This window comes from Rhincodon typus, chromosome 26 (genome assembly GCF_021869965.1).
Source record: "Rhincodon typus isolate 14 chromosome 26, sRhiTyp1.1, whole genome shotgun sequence".
NCBI classification, from domain to species: domain Eukaryota; kingdom Metazoa; phylum Chordata; class Chondrichthyes; order Orectolobiformes; family Rhincodontidae; genus Rhincodon; species Rhincodon typus.
Window position 1 is genome coordinate 32,388,810 of NC_063357.1, and position 19,840 is coordinate 32,408,649.

General features: G+C 36.7%; 1 protein-coding gene across 10 annotated transcripts in view; it reads left to right on the plus strand.

Moving 5' to 3' along the window:
• LOC109916239 (elastin) overlaps nucleotides 1-19,840 on the plus strand; it is a 225,182-nt gene that overhangs the window by 173,120 nt on the left and 32,222 nt on the right. For 7 of the 10 annotated variants that reach the window (XM_048612505.1, XM_048612510.1, XM_048612504.1 and 4 more), the window contains 5 exons: nucleotides 329-484; nucleotides 11,628-11,663; nucleotides 12,622-12,705; nucleotides 15,676-15,711; nucleotides 16,997-17,056. In XM_048612505.1, the coding sequence (XP_048468462.1) occupies nucleotides 329-484; nucleotides 11,628-11,663; nucleotides 12,622-12,705; nucleotides 15,676-15,711; nucleotides 16,997-17,056 (372 nt within the window). The other 3 variants (XM_048612512.1, XM_048612514.1, XM_048612513.1) reach the window with 2 other exon arrangements.

The following is a 19,840-nucleotide window of genomic DNA, read 5'->3' on the forward strand; positions in this document are numbered from 1 at the left end:
AGTCATTTTAGTGATGTTAATGTTGGCAAGAACACTAGAATGCCTCACTCTTCTTTGAATAGTGGTGTTGAACCTTTTACATCCATATAAGCAGAGTACCTCTGGCAATGAAGCATTTTCTCCATCAGACATGGAAAATAATGATTAGAAAGAATAACATTGCATCTTAATTACTGAAATTAATGTCTGGAATTAATAAAGAATGAATTCTGTGTTCACATTACTTCATTGTTGGTCACTAATTGGCCAATAAATCCAAAGGTTGCATTAAAGTTTATAAAATGTTTTAATGACTTCTAATTTTTAATTCTTTATTATCTCAAACTAGGTCTTGGATTGGGGGTGCAGCCTGGAGTTGGAGTCGGGGTGCAGCCTGGAGTTGGAGTCGGGGTGCAGCCTGGAGTTGGAGTGGGGATGAAGCCTGGAGTTGGAGTGGGGGTGCAGCCTGGAGTTGGAGTGGGGGTGAAGCCTGGCATCGGAGTGGGTAAATTATTGTCTTTTGAAAGACATTTTTGTCCATTATACTCTTTTTGTAAAGTGTATAAACCTATCTGATTCCGATTCTGTGCAAATTGAGATATCAACACAAATGGAAATTAATATAAAAGATAAAAGAAAAGTAACTGCAGCTGGGTACATTCATCAAAGATACAGTATGCGAAGGTTGATGGATTATAGCTTATAAGTCTACAAAAGAACATATTCGTGTTCTGAATGGCTGAGGTTTTCCACTCTTGGATATTCCTTTCCATTAAAATGAATTGAAAGTAGAGTAACATAATTGTGATGTCAGGTATGGTGGTACTTTAGATCGCTTAATTAATAACACTGTAAGGGTACAAAAACTGGGTTTTAAGAAGAATTCTTTCATTTTCTGCAATCAAGCAAAGCAGACACTTTGTCAATCCCTAAAGATCTCTTCAGTGTATAATATTTGTATCTGGCAATTCACTCACATTAATCAAAAATTCCCATTTGCAATTAAAGAATTAAGAATTTGGATTTTGTGCTGAAGCCAATAGATCCCAAACATGGAAATAAAAGACTTCCCATATTGCGTTGATAGATCCTTGATATCTATGATAAATTCAAGTGAAGGAAGATCCCTAAAATACTTCAGGGTTTTCAAAGTTCTTTGTTCATAGAAGATTGATAGCATTTCTTTTTTTGTGTCATTACAATCATAAGTTTGAATTAGTTAAGTTTGAGCATGTAAACAAATTTAAAATTTCAGTGTTATTTTCATCCATTAGTTCCATCTTCCTACATCAGGGTGTATGCAAGACGACGCTATCCCATTTTACTGTGCCATGGATATGAATATCACTGGAATAAAGGAAGATAGGAGTACGAGTTAGCCCTTTGAGCTAGCTAAAGTATTCTAGATTATGGCTGATCACCTTTCCCAATAACCTGAATGTTGTTAGTACCTAGAAATCTATCAAAATCTCTGTCTTCAGTATGCTTAATGTCAAAGTTTCATCAGCCCTCTTTTGGAATAGAGATTTACTATTCTTAGTGAAGAACTTCCTCCTCATCTCAATTGCAAAGGCCTGCCCTATATGCTGATATAGTGTCTCCTGGTTGTAAACTCCTTTTCCTCTCACTCCACCCCACCTAAATTCCAGGGAAACATTCTTATTGCACCCAAACTTTATTGAATTTTATATGTTTCAGTGGGCTTATCTGTCATTTTTCTTTACTCTAGTCAATACAAGCCTATCTCCTCAATCACTTCTCTAAGGGCAGTTCTACCACTCACGTAATAATCTAATGAACCATTGCTGCAAACCCTCCATGCCAATATATCCTTCCTTACATAAGAGGGTTCTAAACTGTACACAATATTCCAGATGCAGTCTAACCAAGGGACTGTACAACTGCAACAAGACATCTTTATTCCTGTACTCAAATACTCTTGTGATAAATGTCTGTATACTACTTGTGTTTCTAATTGCTTATCAGAGCTACATTTTAGCTTTCAGTGACTTATGGAATAAAGGTCATTGGACATAACACTTCGTAATTTCTCACCAGGTCTGTAGCTTTGTTCCTCCCACCAAAATGAATACATGTGTTATCTACATTATATTCCATCTTCTACATATATTCATCTAAATTCTCCACATTTGATGTTTCCAAAGCCATGGGATACTATCATCAAGGACTTCACCAGAGCCATTTAAGGGAACTTTCAATATCTCTTTGATCCTCAACAGCAGTGTTTTCTAGTATTGGAAGATGTAGACCAATATTTACATTTGTGAGAGAGTCCAAAATTAGACAGCATAAAAATAAAATCATCTCTAATGAGTCCAATAGAGAGTTCAGGATTTTACCTAAAGCATGGTCAAAATGTAAATATAGCTCCCGTAGTAAATTGTTGCGGAAATTCATATAAATGCATTTAAGGAAAACAAAAAATTATAATCAGGGAAGGAGGGGTCAGATAGGTACCCTGTTTTCCTACCCACATTTGACTGTAAGAGGTTTTTTTGAATAGGATAAACTTTGCAATTCATTGAGTATTTGTCTATTTATGCACTGTGATCATAAAATAAAAAGAAAGGGTTTATTCCATTCTTTAAAAGAGAGTTATTTTATTGTACTTGTCCTAAGAAAAATAATGAATATGTTCCCACTATCATATTTGCTATAGTCTAATCAGTTCTTTGTATAGTTTAGCAAGATCTCCCTATTTTTGTACTCCATTCCTCTGATATAAAAGCCAACGTTAATTTGCTTTCCTTGTTACTTGCTGAACTTAAATGCTAACTTTTGTGATTCATGCATGAGTGCCCCGAAGTCCCTCTGTGCTGCAGCTTTCTACAGTCTTTCTCCATTTAAATAATATTCAGGCTTTGTATTCTTCCTGTGTAGTTGCCTAATCCCACATTTATCTGATCAAACTGCCAATTTTTTACCCACTGGCTAAACCTGTCTTTAGCCCTTTGTAAGTTCATGTATCATCCTCACTATTTGGCTTCCCACCTATTTTTGTGTCATCCATAAACTTAGCAATAGTACATTCACTTCTGTCATGCAATTGTAAGTAATTGTGGCTCCAACACTAATCCCTGTGGCATTATACTAATTACAGGTTGTCATCCTGAAAATGCCACATTTAGCCCAACTGTCTGTTTTAAATTAGTTAGCCAATCCTCCATTCATGAAAATATACTACCTCTAACACCGTGGAGTCTTAGTTCATTAAATACCCTTATGTGCAGTATTGTTCAAATGTCTTTTGGAAATTCAAATATATTACATATATTGGTTCCCCTTTATTTACTTTGCTTGTTACCTCCTGGAAAGAATTGCAATAAAATTGTCAAGCGTGATTTTTCCTTTATTAATTCCCTTGCCTGATTATTATTGTGTGTTCCTGACCGCTCTGCTATTATATTCTTTATAATAGATTAACATTTTCCCAATAACAGATGTTAAGCGAAGTGGCCTACAACTACCTGTTTTTTTTCCTTTCCTTTTCAAATAAAAATGTTACATTGGCAGTTTTTCAATCCTCTGGGTCTTTTCCACAATGTAAGCAATCCTGGAAGATTATTGCCAGTGCATCCACTATCTGTGTAGCTACTTTCTTTAAAATCCTAGGATGCCCACCAAGTCCAGCGGACTTATAAGTCTTTAGCACCATTATTTTCCCAGTACATTTTCTCTGGTGATGGTTATTATGTTTCTTTCATTATCCCTGCAGCTTCATTACTTAGTATTATTATATTGTTATTACTAATTTTCACCATGAAGACTAACACAGTATTTGTTCATATCCTTCACCATTTCCTGGATGCACATTATTATTTCCACAACCTCATTCTCTAAAGCATCCATATTCACTGTTGCTTCTGTTTTCATTTTTAAAGAAGCTCTTACTAGCTGTTTATTTTTATGATACTTGCTGGTTTGTACCCATGGTTTACTCCCCCCCCCCCTTTATTATATTCAATAGTCATCTATTTTTGGCTATCAGACTTTCCCAATCCTCTGAAATTACCATTGATCTTTGCAGCATTGTATACTTTTTCTTTCCTTATGATATTTTCTTTAACTTCTCTGGTTATCTGTGATTAGCTCATCCTGTTCCTAAAATCATTCTTCCTTGCTGGTAAATATCTTTGCTTTGAGTCATGAAGTTAAAAAAAAGTCATTATTCATCAACCATCTTTCCTGCTAAACCCCTTTCCAGTCCACTCCAGCCAACTCTGCATTCGTGCCCATTGTCATTGTCTTTATTTAAATTTAGCACAGTTGTTTCTGATCCACATTTCTCACTCTCTCACTGAATCTAAATTCTACAGTGTTATTATTAGACCATTTATTAAACCTGCTTCATTACACATTACCAGATTTAAAATAGCCTGATCGCTGATTGCATCCAAAGTCATTGTACTAGAAAGTTATCCCAAACATGCTCTATCAATTCTTCCTCATGGCTACCTGTGCCCATTGATTTTCCAGAAATATATGAAGATTGAAGTCACCCATGATTCATGTATTACCTTTTTTTACATGCCCTCATTATTTTCTGATCTATTCTGTATCAATCCAGTTGTTGTTAAGGGGCCTATACACTACTCTCACCAATGTCTCCAGCCCCTTGTTATTTGTTACTTCCAACCACAAAGATTCTACATCGTCCAATCCAAGATCATTTCTAACATCAAGGAGATGTATTGCAAATTAAGCACAAACTTTATTAAATTTCAAGCCTGTGCATCAGTCCCCACCACATAAATGGGGCATGTTCTTGTGAATGATACCTGTCCACCCCACAGTGCTTGATATGACACCTGGCAGACATTACGGCAAGTGAGCAAACATCGTAATGCCTGTGTTGCCACTTTTAGTGCTTAAGAACTTCTTTGGGTCAGCTACAATGACAGGGAAGATGTAAAAGACTTTGATTTGGAAACTACTAGTAAGTGCTTGTAATATTTTTAAAATGCAGTTCTTATTTTGAATAGATTCAGAGATAGTAGGAACTGCCGATGCTGGAGAATCTGAGATAACAAGGTGTAGCGCTGGATGAACATAGCAGGCCAAGTAGCATCAGAGGAGAAGGAAAGCTGATGTTTCAGGTCTGGACCCTTCTTCTGAAAATTTCATTTTCTGAAGAAGAGTCCAGACCCGAAACATCAGCTTGGCCTGCTGTGTTCATCCAGCTCTACACCTTGTTATCTCTTATTTTTAATACTTCTTTTTGATATTAAAACTAAACTAAGCTTCTCATCTTTCTACCTTCAAAATCCTTCCCCTCAAGCACACCTGAAGTCAGAGATCACATTCTTTAATCATACATCTCAAGATTGGGTATCATTCAAGTCCATTTGGACTGCACCTCTCCTACATTGGATGAGCAATCTAATCAATTCTACCCAAGATCAACTACCATTCTCACCACCACCCTCAAACCAAGAAACCACTTTGAGCTGTAACCTAGTCCCAATCCTTACCACCCAATTGGAAGCAAAGCCTGTCAGTCAGATGGACATCCAGATAATGGGTCTGATCAGGACAAGATGCATGTTGTGGATACTGTCATGTAAGGGCTTCAGAACTCTGGCGTAACTTTGTGATGGTGTCATTGAGCTGCGCATCACTTAGCTTAAATAACACAAGTTTGGGTAGAGTTTGGCTGTAGCAGCATATACTACATTTAGAATGAGAGAGACTTGAGTATATGAACATAAACACAAAGAATCAAAACAGCCCCATTTGCATTTTTTGTAGCCTGATACTCTCAATTAATTAAAATTTAGAATTTTGTGATGAGCTTTGAGAGTTACCAATAGTTCTCAAAATATGGAAATGGAGGATTGCCTATAACTTACTACAGTTTTGATATACCATAACTACAAGTTCAAGAAGATCTAAAAGACTAAAGTCCAAAAAACTAAAGACAAAAGATTAAGATTCATGGTTAACTTAAAACTGGTAATTACAACATTCTGCATTACTCCCCTTTGTCTTGTTGCATTCATCTGTTGGAATTTGATGAGTCCAAAGATATGACAAATGGAACATGTCCATGATTGTCCCTCATTAGATCAAACTTTCACTTTCAGCTCCACTGACTATGTCCTAGCAAACCAGTTTCAAAGTCTTCATCTTCATTTTCAAATGCCTCTTGCAACAATGATTCGTATGAAGTTCCCCCGGCATAAATGTTCAAATCCCAGAATGTTAGTTTGAAAATCAAATCTGATTTTAAAAATTTGGACTTGTCCCAAAAACACAACAGGTTCACTGCTGTCTTTCAGAGAACTAAACCCAATTTTATTCCTGATCTGCTAAAATATGATTCCAGTCCCACTCCAGTTTCGTTCAGAAATTACCTAGCAAGCCATTCAATTCTGCTGGTACCTTCTCTCGGCCACAAGATAGAAGCAATAAGTTTTGGCTTTCAGTTTCATCCATCATCAACAACCAATAATGAGTCATCATACTCTGCACTTTAAGAATTCTTTCCAAACCACTCAGACTTGTTATCCAAATTGGGTTCTGGGTACCAACCACTGGCAGCTGTTATTTGCTGTTCACTGTGGTCAACATTTCCTTCTATTTTGATTCTGTGCCACTGTCTAAGGAGTGTCAGAAGTTCTGTTCACTCTGAGAGCTGGCTCTGAGGAAGCTGGGTCATTGTCAAAGATTCTCCATGTTTAACTAAAGGCTGACTCGGTATGACATGTACATAAATGGTTCCTGATCGTTATAACTATGTCTGACTGGTTAATGTTAATTGTATCCATTGTTCTCATGCAATAACCTATGCTTTGTTAGCCAAAATAAACACTTTTATTGGTTAAGGCTCTCTAGGTTTACTAGGACATAGTCAGTGGAGCTGAAAGTGAGTTTGATCTAATGAGGGACAATCATGGACATGTTCCATTTGTCATATCTTTGGACTCATCAAATTCCAACAGATGAATGCAACAAGACAAAGGGGAGTAATGCAGAATGTTGTAATTACCAGTTTTAAGTTAACTATAAATCTTAATCTTTTGTCTTTAGTTTTTTGGATTTTAGTCTTTTAGATCTTCTTGAACTTGTAGTTATGGTATATCAAAACTGTGATAGGTGATAGATCATTAGAGAGCCTTAACCAATAAAAGTGTTTATTTTCGCCAACAAAGTATAGGTTATTGCATGAGAACAATGGATACAATTAACATTAACCAGTCAGACATAGTTATAACCATCAGGAAACAGTTATGTATACGTAAGAGCAAAACGCTGCGAATGCTGGAAATCTGAAATAAAAACAAAGTGCTGGAGAAACTCAGCAGGGGGTCTGGTGGCATCTGTAGAGAAAAATAGAGTTAATGTTTCAAGTCTGATGTGACTTCTCCAGAACTGTAGGTTTAATTGTCACATAACATAGTTTGATATATCTGACAACATTGTATCTAAAAGTTCTGACCATAGCAGGTAAGACTGATCTGTTCTAGAATTCCTGCAACAATCAAGCAATTTTTGCAGCAGTGGTTATTCTGCTAATCAAATAAAGTTTGAAGCTTTTGTTTTCAAAACCTGTTTATTTTATTTACTATTGGAATGTGATGAGACTGACAAGCCAGTATTATTAATCAAGCACAATTAGGGATTTAAAATGATTGCCTTGCCTGCGATGTTTACGCCACGTGAGCAGAATAAATTTCAGTAGCATTCAGTATCAAGTATGTAGAGCATGACTGGATCTTCTGACGAAGACAATTAGTATCAACTACCTTTCTCCTAACTATCACATTAACAAGTACCATGAAAAGACATTTAGGGATTATTTTCTTTAAATTCAAACTTGGTTCAACTTTCCAAACTAATTTTTAACAAAAAATCTGTTTTACCTTTGTTGATTCACATAATACACCCATTAAAGACAGAAGAAAAGGGATTTGTTGAGTAATGCTGCTTACAAAGCTAATGAATTAAAAAGCAATTAAAGAAAATTCTTGTTGTCTAAATTTTTGTCATCGTAAATTTCATGTTCTCATCATAACACAAATGGCCCTCCTGAAGGACACCTAATTATTTTTTTGGGCAGGCATTTCTCTTTGTAACACTGTTTGACGTTTGGTGACTTGATTCAATCATTTTATTTTTTAAAAATTGTCTGGGAAATAATTCCACAGAGGCCAGTATTTCATCACCGAGTCAGCCTTTATTTAAACATGGAGAATCTTTGACAATGACCCAGCTTCCTCAGAGCCAGCTCTCAGAATGAACAGAACTTCTGACACTCCTTATCAGTCAGCCAAGGCTCCCAGACTGGACCAGATTAACAGCCCTTAACAATCAGAGAACTCATATTCTATGAGGTCCACCTAGCTGACCTCATTACAGTCACTTCAATTTACTTTTGAACTCCACTCCCTTTCCATACTGTATGCATCTATGACTCTATATGGGACTAGTTCAGTTTCGGAAACTTGGTCGGCATGGACAACTTGGGCCAAAGAGCCTGTTTCCATTCTGCATGCTTCTATGACTCTACAACTAGTTTGGTCAATTGTCAACCTTTTCTCTGCAATACAATTTATTGAATGAACAACTGTCCCACAGAGAACAGTTAACCACATAATATTCTATGTGCTCATTTTTTTGTATCAGATTTCCTTCAGAATATTAGACATGTACACCTGCATATTTATTGTTTCTATTTATATCAGTGTTACAACATCTAGGGTACCTTTAACTACTTTTTAAAAAATTTTATTTGTTTCCCAGGACAACATGCATTATTTTTCCTGTGAAAAATATGACAAACTCTGCTGCACTAAAATGCTTCCCTGGATGACTGGCAGATTAAACATTGCTGAAAATAAGTAATTTCTCATGTGTGGATCACCTAAGATAGGAAATGTGATGCGTTTCTCTGAATTTAATTTCTTTAATATTTTATTTGTTTTCAGAACATCCTCAAATGTACCCTATTTTAAGATGATGCACAGCTCTGTTAGGTTATAACTGAGATTGGGTCTAGTCTGAGGGCAGACTGACCCATTCCATTTCTGATTTGCTTTGTTTCAACCTGTCTTGTAAATTTGTCAATAGCCACAAAAACTTGTCAACTATAAGGGTTTTTAATTCTCACTCTCTCCTTCCATGCCTTGCCAAGTAATTCCAATTGAAATTTTCTGTCTGAAAGAAATCTTAATTTTCAATCTCTGCCTTCAGGCAACCTTTCTATGTTATTGCAGTTAATGGAATCCTAGCTGGGATGGTAAAATAGCAACAAGACTTACCTTTTCTTTGTGGAAATTGATTATTCATTCCTACAGTTTTCATCCAACATTCCATTGTCTTAACTGATTCGAATTTTAAGTTCTTAAGGACAATTAATGTCAACCAACTGTTTCTTTTAACCTTAACAATGCCATGAACAAAGCTTAATAACATGATTAACAAGACACAAACAAGCAAGAGCATAAGGAGTGTTTACTGGGGGCCTTTTTTTGGTGCAGTGGTAGTGTCCTGTCCCCTGGTCCAAGAGACCCAGGTTCAAATTCCACCTTCTCCAGAGGTGTCTAGTTACATCTCTGAACAGGTTGGTCTTGGGGGGGAGAAAATAAAGGACTGTTTGCTTTGTATATGGCACCTGCAACTTCAGAGGTTTTAGATTGCTAATATCATACCTTGATCCTTCCAGTTCTTATATTTGAAAATATGAGATAATTTCTTTGTTCATTTGGAAGTAAATCAATAAGGTCCATCTTGATCAAATCTAGAAATCTGCCAATATGTTAAAGGATGAGTATCTTACACTATTTGCACACATGAATTCTTGAACATTTAGGAGTATTTACAAAATATTAATGTATCACACACTGATGATTAAATTTCACTTTATTGCATCACACATTGCAGAATTTTGTGCGTAAAGATGAAGATAAACTCACTGCCCTTGAAGTTTAACTATTGCTTGACCAGCTTTTCTTAGAAACCTGGATAGCTTGTTGCCCTCAAATTGAAAATTATGGGGACAATAAATGGATCAATTTCTTCCATTCTGCTTCAAACTTCAAAAGGTCCAATTGGGGTGAACTTCATGCTGCAACCGTAAAGCAGAATTCTTTTAATTTAAAAGGGAGATAGAGCAAACCCAGGAACTATAGATAACTTAATTTAACATGGATTATAGGAAACAGAATTAAATCTTTACTCAAAAGATATAATAAGAAAAACATTTAGAAACAGAAAGAGATAATAATGAATGTTCAGTACAGCTTTCAAATAGTAGATCATGTTTGAACAACATTGAGGGTTATTTGAATAAGTAACAGAAAGACCAGACAAGAATAATACAGTAGATATAATGTACGTATATTTTCAAGGTTTTTGCTAAGCTAACACATTGTAGACACGTGAGTAAGATTGAATGACGCAGAATTGGAAAAATAATAGATAATACTGGAGACAAAGCTGAAAGTAGAATGTAGGGGTTAATGTTGTTGCTGAAACTGAAAAAAGTGTCAAATGAAATTCCACAAGTCTCATTATTGGGAACAGTGTTGTTCATGATTTACATGAACAATTTGGAGTCAGGAAACAGGAGTGGACATCACAGAATCAGAGATTTATATTAATATTGAGGAACACTGTGACAAATTGTAAATCAGTGTTAATAAACTTACAAAAAGGGCATGTCATTGTGAAATTGATTTCAGTTAAGATAAATGGAAGGTCACTCAGTCAGAAGAATAGAGGTCACTCTCTGGAAATAAGAATACAAGTGGGTTAGAAAGCAGAAGGATCGAAAAGTACAGATGAGCAAATCACTAACAATAATGATACAGATTATCAAAAGGGGAAAATAGCCTTGGGTTTCATTTCCATAGGGAGAGGATGGAATAATAGACCTTTGTATTAAACACAATTGAACCTTGTTGAGCCCACATGGTCACGGTTCTGCTCTCCATAAAGTATATGCAAGCATTGGAGAAGATGCAAATAGTAACTAAAAAGGGTGATGCCAGAAATAAAATGAGAAACTTATCAGGTAAGACTCAACAAACTAGGGCTGTCCTCTCTAGGGAAAGGAAAGTTGAGGGATAACCTGGTTTTGGTCTTAAAGATCATGAAAGGAATTGTTAGGGTTGTAGAAAGAGGGCAATGGATTGTTTTCAACATAATGTCATTTTGATTGGAGTAACCAGAAGTGTGTGCATCATTTCTGCATTCATCCTTTTTCCCAAACAGTTGCAATTAAAATTTCAAATGCCAGCAACATGCATAAGAGATACTTGCAATGATGTGAGAGCTGAAGCCTTTGAGTGGCTGAATGCACGGTCAGTTGACAATTCTGCAGCTACAGATGGGCTGTAAGAGGAACCTGCTGGCAAAATTGCATCACTGTCAAAACTTCTATACCAACTTCACTGCTATTAACATAAGTTTTGATAGGACAAAGGTTGCAGGGATGATTTTCAAAGTTAACTTGTAAGCTGCAAAATGTTACTTGTAAATATTTTGCATTACATTAGTTTCACTTTATTCGTGTATGTAATAGATGTTAATGATAGAAGTTTCAGGGAAAAAAATTGCTGTTAATCTTTTGAATGCCTCTTGTCATATCTGTATACAGATAGTCTGTTGATTCTCTATCATTGCAGGTGGACTTGCTGCATCTAAAGCTGCTAAGTATAGAGGTAAATATTCCTACTTCTGATATAATCATTAATCTGTATAATCATCAAATTATTGTTTTACATTTGAGAGTGTAATGTAGTTTTATTCTGTTAAAGAGATTAATGATATTTGTAAATTAATGATTTACAGGGTGAAATTTAATGTCCTTCTCTTTGAGGAGTTTGGCAGTTGAGGGTGGGGAGGCTTTTGACTCTGAATGGAGAGTGGTGATTGGCTTCCCATCTCCATCATAATTAAGTTCATCGTGTGAAGACCTGTGGGTGTACGCAGCCTCTTAATTTAACCAAATGATGAACAGGGCTCAGCATGTGGGGAGTATAGCAATCAAACTCATAGATGGTTGATGGGAGGACTGTAGTGGTGCAATGGTCGTATGCCTACTTCTGAACCAGGAGGGCTGAATTCAATTCCCATCTGCTTCAGATGTGTGGAATAATATCTCTGAGCAGATTGATTGGAGAGTATCTGATTGCTTGTATGCTTTCGGGTAGAGGGGACATCGCTAAAAGGTACTCAATGCCTGACCAAGGAACCCAGCATTTAGGATTGGAGATTGTTGCTGAGAGCCACCTCCCTGCTTTTGCTGTTGAGCTGTATTCATATGTCCATGATTAGACTCCACAATCCCTTCTTGCCATCACTCACCACGGCCTGACATCTAGCCAAGCCTTGGATGTGTGCCCTATCAGCAACAATCACTGCCCCTCCATTGGTACTGCTCTTCAAATAACCTGCTGTTCCCTGATTGACTGGAGAAACCTAGTGCGTGCGACCTCTGCCCACAGGATCCTTGAATCCAGGGAAAGCTTGACACTGTCTGCTTAAGTGCATGAGAATGCCTCTTTTATGGAAGGCTATGTGGATCTCTCACTGGCTCTTCAGCCAGTGGGCAAGAATCACATCTTTAAAAACTGTCCAATATTTCTGATTATTAAATTCTTGTAATCTCAATTGCAGGCCTGGGATTGGGTGTGCAACCTGGCATAGGAGTAGGAGTCCAGCCTGGAGCAGGAGTAGGTGTTCTGCCTGACATCGGAGTGGGTAATTTACTGAAAAACATTTTCATCAATATTAATATTAAAATTTATCTTATTATAATTCTGTGTAAATGATGCTGTCTGGGCACACTTTCAAATTAACACCAAAGGCAGAAGGAAAATTGTAACTGTAGATTATTGCCATTGTGAAGGATGCTGTAAGGGAAGGTTAATAAATTTCAGTTTATAAGTAAATGAACCTTTATCATTTAATGTGTTGAATGGCTGTAGTTTTACATCTTTGTGACACCAGCCTGGGATACTCTTACCCATTGTAATTAATCAGAAGAAAATCACAAGGTTTAGGTGGCACAAACAAAATTTCGGAATTAGGGGCGAGTAACCTCAGTTATAGTGGGAATCAGAGAACTAACATAGTTTAAATAGCACTGTAAGAGTGCATTAAAAGCAGTTGATTTAGGTTTTCAGCAGTTAGAAAGAGAAACGTTTTATCGATCAATTAGTGCCTAAGGAAAGTATCAACCCAGACCAGATTTCACCCATCAAGTTTGATGTGTTTCTGTGCAGGTATGGAGCAAATAAGCTTTAATTGTCAACATGTTGTGAAACCAACAAAAACCAAATGGACTTTGGTTTTTTGAGCTGTATGTATTCTTTAGTCAGTGGAAAACTCCTTGACACAAGGGTCTTCCATTAAAAATATATTAAAACTAAGATTCTGATTTTTTACTATGTTCATGTTCTTCCTGGAACTCACCAGATATCACAAGGAAAAAGGATAACAGAATCTGATGAGGTTGAATAATTGAGAAGCCAAAATCTCAAAATTGCTTTCTTGCCAAAGGTCTTGATCTGAGAGTATGCTTTCTTTGCTTTCAAGGTTTCTCAAGATTTTGACAGTAATTTCTGAAATTTGAAATTTCCTTTTGATCTTCTCTTCCAAGTTGCCTGGCTTCCCAGCAGCATGGCTTCCATATCTTTAGCTCTGCCCTGGACCACTGATAAGGAGAAAAGGGAGCAGCAAAGCAACAGAACCATGACAAGGAAGAACAATAGTAACCTTTTCCTCAACCACCCATGCTGGGATACCAGCTCAGGAGGCAGTAACTCCAACACAATAAATATATAAGCAGAAAATTCACCCCCTGAAAATGATTGAGAACTATTGCCTCAGGTCGCTCATGAAGCTGATTGCAATCTATTGATCAGATAACGTTCTCTGATATTAGTATGATTTTTAAGGAACAAAACATTGAAATCAAGATGATGGAGTGTGAAATATTAGATTTAAGTATGTTAGGAAATATTAAGAAGTTTGATATCTTTGAACACGAATATATTCCCAGGTGCAAATAATATGTAGCAAAGGTTATTAAGGAAAATAGGAGAAAGAAGATAGGATGCTCTTGCCATCATTTTCCAGTCTTCTCTGGCCATAAGAGTAGTACCAAAGAACTGGAGGGCAGGCTAATATTGTACTATTGTTTAAAAAGGCGAAAGAGATAGACAAAGTATTTCAGACCAACCTACCTAAACTCAGAATTGGGAACATTATTGAAAACCATTCTGAGGAACAGGATAATTTTCCATTTAGAAAGACGCAATAACTACAGAATGATCACAGCACAGAAGAAGGTCATTCGGCCCATCGTACCTGTGTTGGACCTCTGCAGGAGCATATTACTTAATACCTTCACCTTTTCCCTGTAGCCCTGCAGAGGCAGTGGTGTAGTGGTAATGACACTGGACTAGTAGTCCAGAACCCCAGGTTGATGTTTTGTTTTCATTGGGTATATCCCACCATGGCAGATGGTTAAATTTGAATTTATTAAAAACCTGGAATTAAAAATAACTAGCTCAATGGTAACCATGTGAACTCTATCAATTGTGGTACAAACCAGTCAAACACAAAAACTGCAAAATATGGAAGCATCTGGGAATATCCCCAGACCTCAGTTTCTCATTTGAAACTTTGCCTATTCACCTACCTTACCCATATCTGTTAATAGCCAAGCCTGAAAGTCCAACAATGGAAATGTAACTCTTTAAACAAGAGAGGAGTACACTCAGCAGAGAATGTATCTCACCACATTGTGCTAACTAGTCATTATTTCAATTATGCTGCTGTTCCTTGAGGCTGATCCATACCTGATTGGTGTGCTTTAATTATTAAGCTGAAACAAGAAATTTCTTCATTAGTATGCTTCATTCCCAGGAAAATTCAGACAACCTATTTTGTTAACTCTGCCCACAGCCACAATAATCCACAATATTCTGAAACAAATAATTTTCTTTTTAAGAAAAGTTAATTTATCCTATCTCCCAGTATAAATGGATTCTGGAAATAATTCAGAATCCAGGTCCACATTTTTGTCAAAATCTATTAAGTTCATCTCTGGAACATGCCTTATGTACCAAATTTTGTTGGTATCTATCGTTTTTGAGATAGCGGCCTAAATACTTTGATGTCCAGAGCTGCAAAATCTGAATTTATGTCAGAGTTGCACTTTGGAGTCCTACAGATGATCTGACAGATATACGCACTGCAGTTACACAAGAGGCTTAAACTTTTGATGAGATAACAAGGTGTAGAGCTGGATGAACACAGCAGGCCAAGCAGCATCAGAGGAGCAGGAAAGCTGACGTTTCAGGTCTAGACCCTTTTTTTTACCTTCAGTAGCAGCGATAACGTATCTATTGTTCCCTAAGGAACAAAAAGCCACATATTGAAATATTTTTGAAAGTATTTACCTAGTTCAGTAAAAGTTAAACAAGCTTGTCAAAATAGTCAGATCCTTTCGAGAAATGTTTAATTACAAATTGACAGTAGCTGGATATTCATCTACTAGAATCCAAAGGCTAACACTAGCTGGCTTTATGTTAATGATATAAACTTCAGAAAATCTATTACAGGAATGCTGTATTATATTTAATCTCTGGTATGCTTCTTGTTATATCCGGGATATTCTCAGTCTCAGCTATATCATTACCTGTCCATTCTTTATTATTGCAGGTGGAGCTGCTCCATCTAAAGCTGCTAAGTATAGAGGTAAATATTCATACTTGCAACACAATCATTAATCTATGTAATAATCAATTTATATTATCATATATTTGAGGATAGGATAAGACCATCTTCATATTGAACATAAAAGTATTTTCCTGTTAAATATAACAATTACATTTGTGAAGCATTTTGTGATATTTCTACGTTCTTGAAATATCACAGCAGCCAGATTCTAGCATAACAAGCTACATGAGGTGGAATACTTGAGAATTCATTAATGAATTTTGAACCTCTCTAATATCTTCTTACTTCATTCCATAATTGGTTTGAGTGATGCACAATTTATAAATTATTTCATTTTGATACGAATACCAACCCAAAAAAAACATGAGTAGCACACTTGTATTTTGCCACATTTTACTAATTACCTTTTCCGTTAAGTAATTATATATTTTAGATATAACACCAGAAAATTTTCTAAGGCTTTACATTATTTTTATGAAGCTGTTACGACAGTAACCACATGAAGAATTTTGTGGGACTTGCAAGAGCAGAGGTATTGAAGACAGAAAGACTTAATTAGACAGAGCTGAAATTCCATTTTCCCGACAGCAGTTTCAAATTTAGAAATTAGCTCATAGTGTGTTTGTGGTACGTTAGGCATCATGCAATCTCATGATGTTTTCCTAATGTAATACATTTGCATGCCAAACACACAGATAATATTAAAACATGTTATAATTGCATCTTGCCTTCAACAGAAAGTTAACAGTGCAGAAGAATCTTGTGGCATGGTTCACATTCATTTAAACATGATGTGCAAGAATCAGTTTTTTTACCTTTGACTCTGAAGTCAAAGATTTTCCTTATTGAAATCTGAGGTACAAGATCTGAGGTACCATCCAGGAAGATGGGAACTTGCATGAGGGCTCAGAACTAGCAAGGGTTAATCAGTGATGAAGGGGTGGGCAGGAATAGCTGGGATGAGCCATTTTGTCAGCACAAATGTGGTACTAAGTAAAACATCCTTATTGTTGATTAAGCTATCTATGGGAAAGATTCAAAGGAAACAACCGTGGACATGACAAGGAATTGTTTTTGGACACTCAGTGGATTTACAGTGTACACAATCCACAATATTGTATTCCTTTGGAGTCAGGAGTTTAAAGGAAAACAGTTCAATTTATCTTAAAACTACAGTTGTTAAAGAGAATAACAGTTTGATTTGTGTATTGAAATGAATGTGTAGAATTAAGAAGACAACATGTGGGCAACAAATGCTAAACTCGAACTTTCTAATTATGAAATTTTCATTATCAAAATGTAGGTGTTGGCATAGGTGTGCAGCCTGGCGTTGGAGTAGGTGTGCAGCCTGGCATCGGAGTGGGTAATTTACAGTCTTCTAAAAGACATTTTTCTCCATTATACTCTTTGTACTTTTGTAAGTTTGTCTCATTCCAATTCTGTGTAAATAATGGTATCACAGTGCTCAGTGGAAATTAATACCAAAAAGCAAAATATCATTCCAGGTATCTGTATTCACATCTGCTAAAAGAACATCTAATATTATCTTGAATGGCTGGGAGTTCCCTATTCTGTATCACTTGCATTAGCAAACTAAAGGAAGACAGGACTAGTAGTATGAGGTTTACTGGGCATCAGAATCATCACAGTTTTAATAATATTGTATGGGTAAATTGAAATATAATGGATTTAAGTTTCCTAAGATCCAATGAGACAATCACCTTTACTCCTTCAGTCAAACTGAATCAGTGGAATCAAAACAACCGCATTTTCAATTGTTTGTGAAGTAACTCCACAGAGGCCAGTGTATTTCACATTGATCCGGCATCCTCAGAGCCGGCTCTCAGCGTGAACAGAATCTCTGACAGTCCTGTTCTTATCTGTTAGCCAGGGGTCCCCAGTTGGACAAGATTAACAACCCCAAACAAGGAACTCATATTCAGTGAGGTCCACCTGACTGACCTTATTACAATCACTACAATTTATAGTCTGATTACTGGCAATTAATTGACATAAGATTTTGGATTTTTCCCCAGAACGTTGCCTGGGTGTCAGCATTAATAGTCCAGAGATAATACTATTAGGCCATTTGACTAGGCTTTCTTGAATTTAACAAAGAATAAGTTTATTAATGACTAAACACGAGAAGAATTAGAAACACAATTGGCATTCACATAGATTAGAGGTCAGTCCTAAAGGTTAAAAGATTTTTTTAAAAATAATATATGGTTCCATTTCTGAATGGTTCACATGGAGCAGTTGGTTGAACATTGAATGTTCGGCCATTGTCATGGAAGTTACTGGTAGCATTGAGGTTGGGAGTTTAAAAGTTGGTTCTGTGATCCTTAATTTTTGCATATTCAATGAGATTCTATAGTTTTGATTTCTTTTTAACTCATTAATAGCACTCTGAATGAGAGAGAGAGAGTATTTAGCTGCAATGCAAGGGGTAACTAGGAGATAGAGATTGTAGGAACTGCCGATGCTGGAGTCTGAGATAACAAGATGTGGAGCTGGAGGAACACAGCAGGCCAGGTAGCATCAGAGGAGCAGGAAAGCTGACGTTTCAGTTCGGGACCCTTCTTCAGAAAATGGAGAAAAGTTCCTCCAGCTCCACACCTTGTAACTAGGAGATAGTTGTTCAATTTTGACCATCACAACATGCTTATGCTGAAGCCCAGGCTGGTTCACATGCATGCATTCAGTCCTACGAGTACACTTCAGTAGAGTTGAAACTTGTTTTTTAATTCTTGCCCTTGTGTACTCTTCAAAGGAAAAAACACAATGTGTCTGCAATTTCTGATATAATCTGTGGGGCTGCTATTGAGCAGATCATCAGCTCTTTGTTATCTTTGTAGTCATAAGCAATCATGGTCTGTTTTTACTTGCTCCTGTTTGAAGTTCACTTTAAATGCATGATTTTGTGGGTCTCTCTGTCTTTCCAGATAGCCACTTAGTTTAAATCTACGGCCATTTTTGGCTGTATCGGCCCTCTTTTAAAAACATATTTTTTCAAGTGCAGGTTAAAAATATGCATCATACTTTGGAGTTTTAATCAATGGTCATGACATTTTTCACTTATATTAGTGACTGACAACGGCATTACCCAACAAGAAAGAAGTGAACCATTTGCCTTGATTTTCAGTGGAATTACCATCACTGAATAATCTTGCCTCTATCAACATCCTGGGATTTGCATTAAACAGAAATTGAACTGGACAAGCTATGGTCACAGAATGAGGTCAGAGGCTGGGAATTTTGAGGAGACTAACTCACCTCCTAACTCCTCAAAGCCTGTTCACCATGAAAAAGGCATATGTTAGAAATGTGAAGGAGTATCTTTCACTTGATTGAACAAGTGCAGCTCCAAAAAAACTCAAGCTTGGCATTTATTTAAGACAAAGCAGAGCGCTGAAGTGGCAGCCTATCCATCACCTTAAACATTCAGTTCCTCTACTATGGACACAAATGGTAGCAATGAGTTCCAACTCTCAGATGAATTGCAGCAACTAGCCTTCTAAACACATAACCTCTACCATCTAGAAAGACAAAAGCAGCAGATGCATGGAAGCTTAACTGCTTGCAGTTGCCTTCAATTCTTCATGTCAAAATACTGGAACTTCTTTCCTAACTGCAATGTTACACCAAATGGACTTAAAAGGTTCATGAGTGTTACTCACTAGCATTTTCTCAAAGTCAAAAAGGGATGGGGAAAAGTGACCTGTTTGTCAATTGCAAATTTTCTGAACTATTGCCATGCATTTTTAGTTATCTTTCAAAAACTGAGTGATTCAAATACATAAAAAATGTGCTGCAAGGTGATTGGACATAGACTCTGCATTCTGCAAATCACATTCCTTCTAAGCACAGCTTTCTGATGAATTTATGTTAAACCTATATAACTTTGAACAGAAGCTCAGATCAGATTGTAGCATAACAATTGTACAGAACACTAAAGTGTTGTGGAGAGATGGTAGGAACTGCAGATGCTGGAGAATCTGAGATAACAAGGTGTAGAGCTGGATGAACACAGCAGGCCAAGCAGCATCAGAGGAGCAGGAAGGCTGACGTTTCGGACCTAAACTCTTCTTCAGAAATGGAAACCCATTTCTGAAGAAGGGTCTAGGCCTGAAACGTCAGCCTTCCT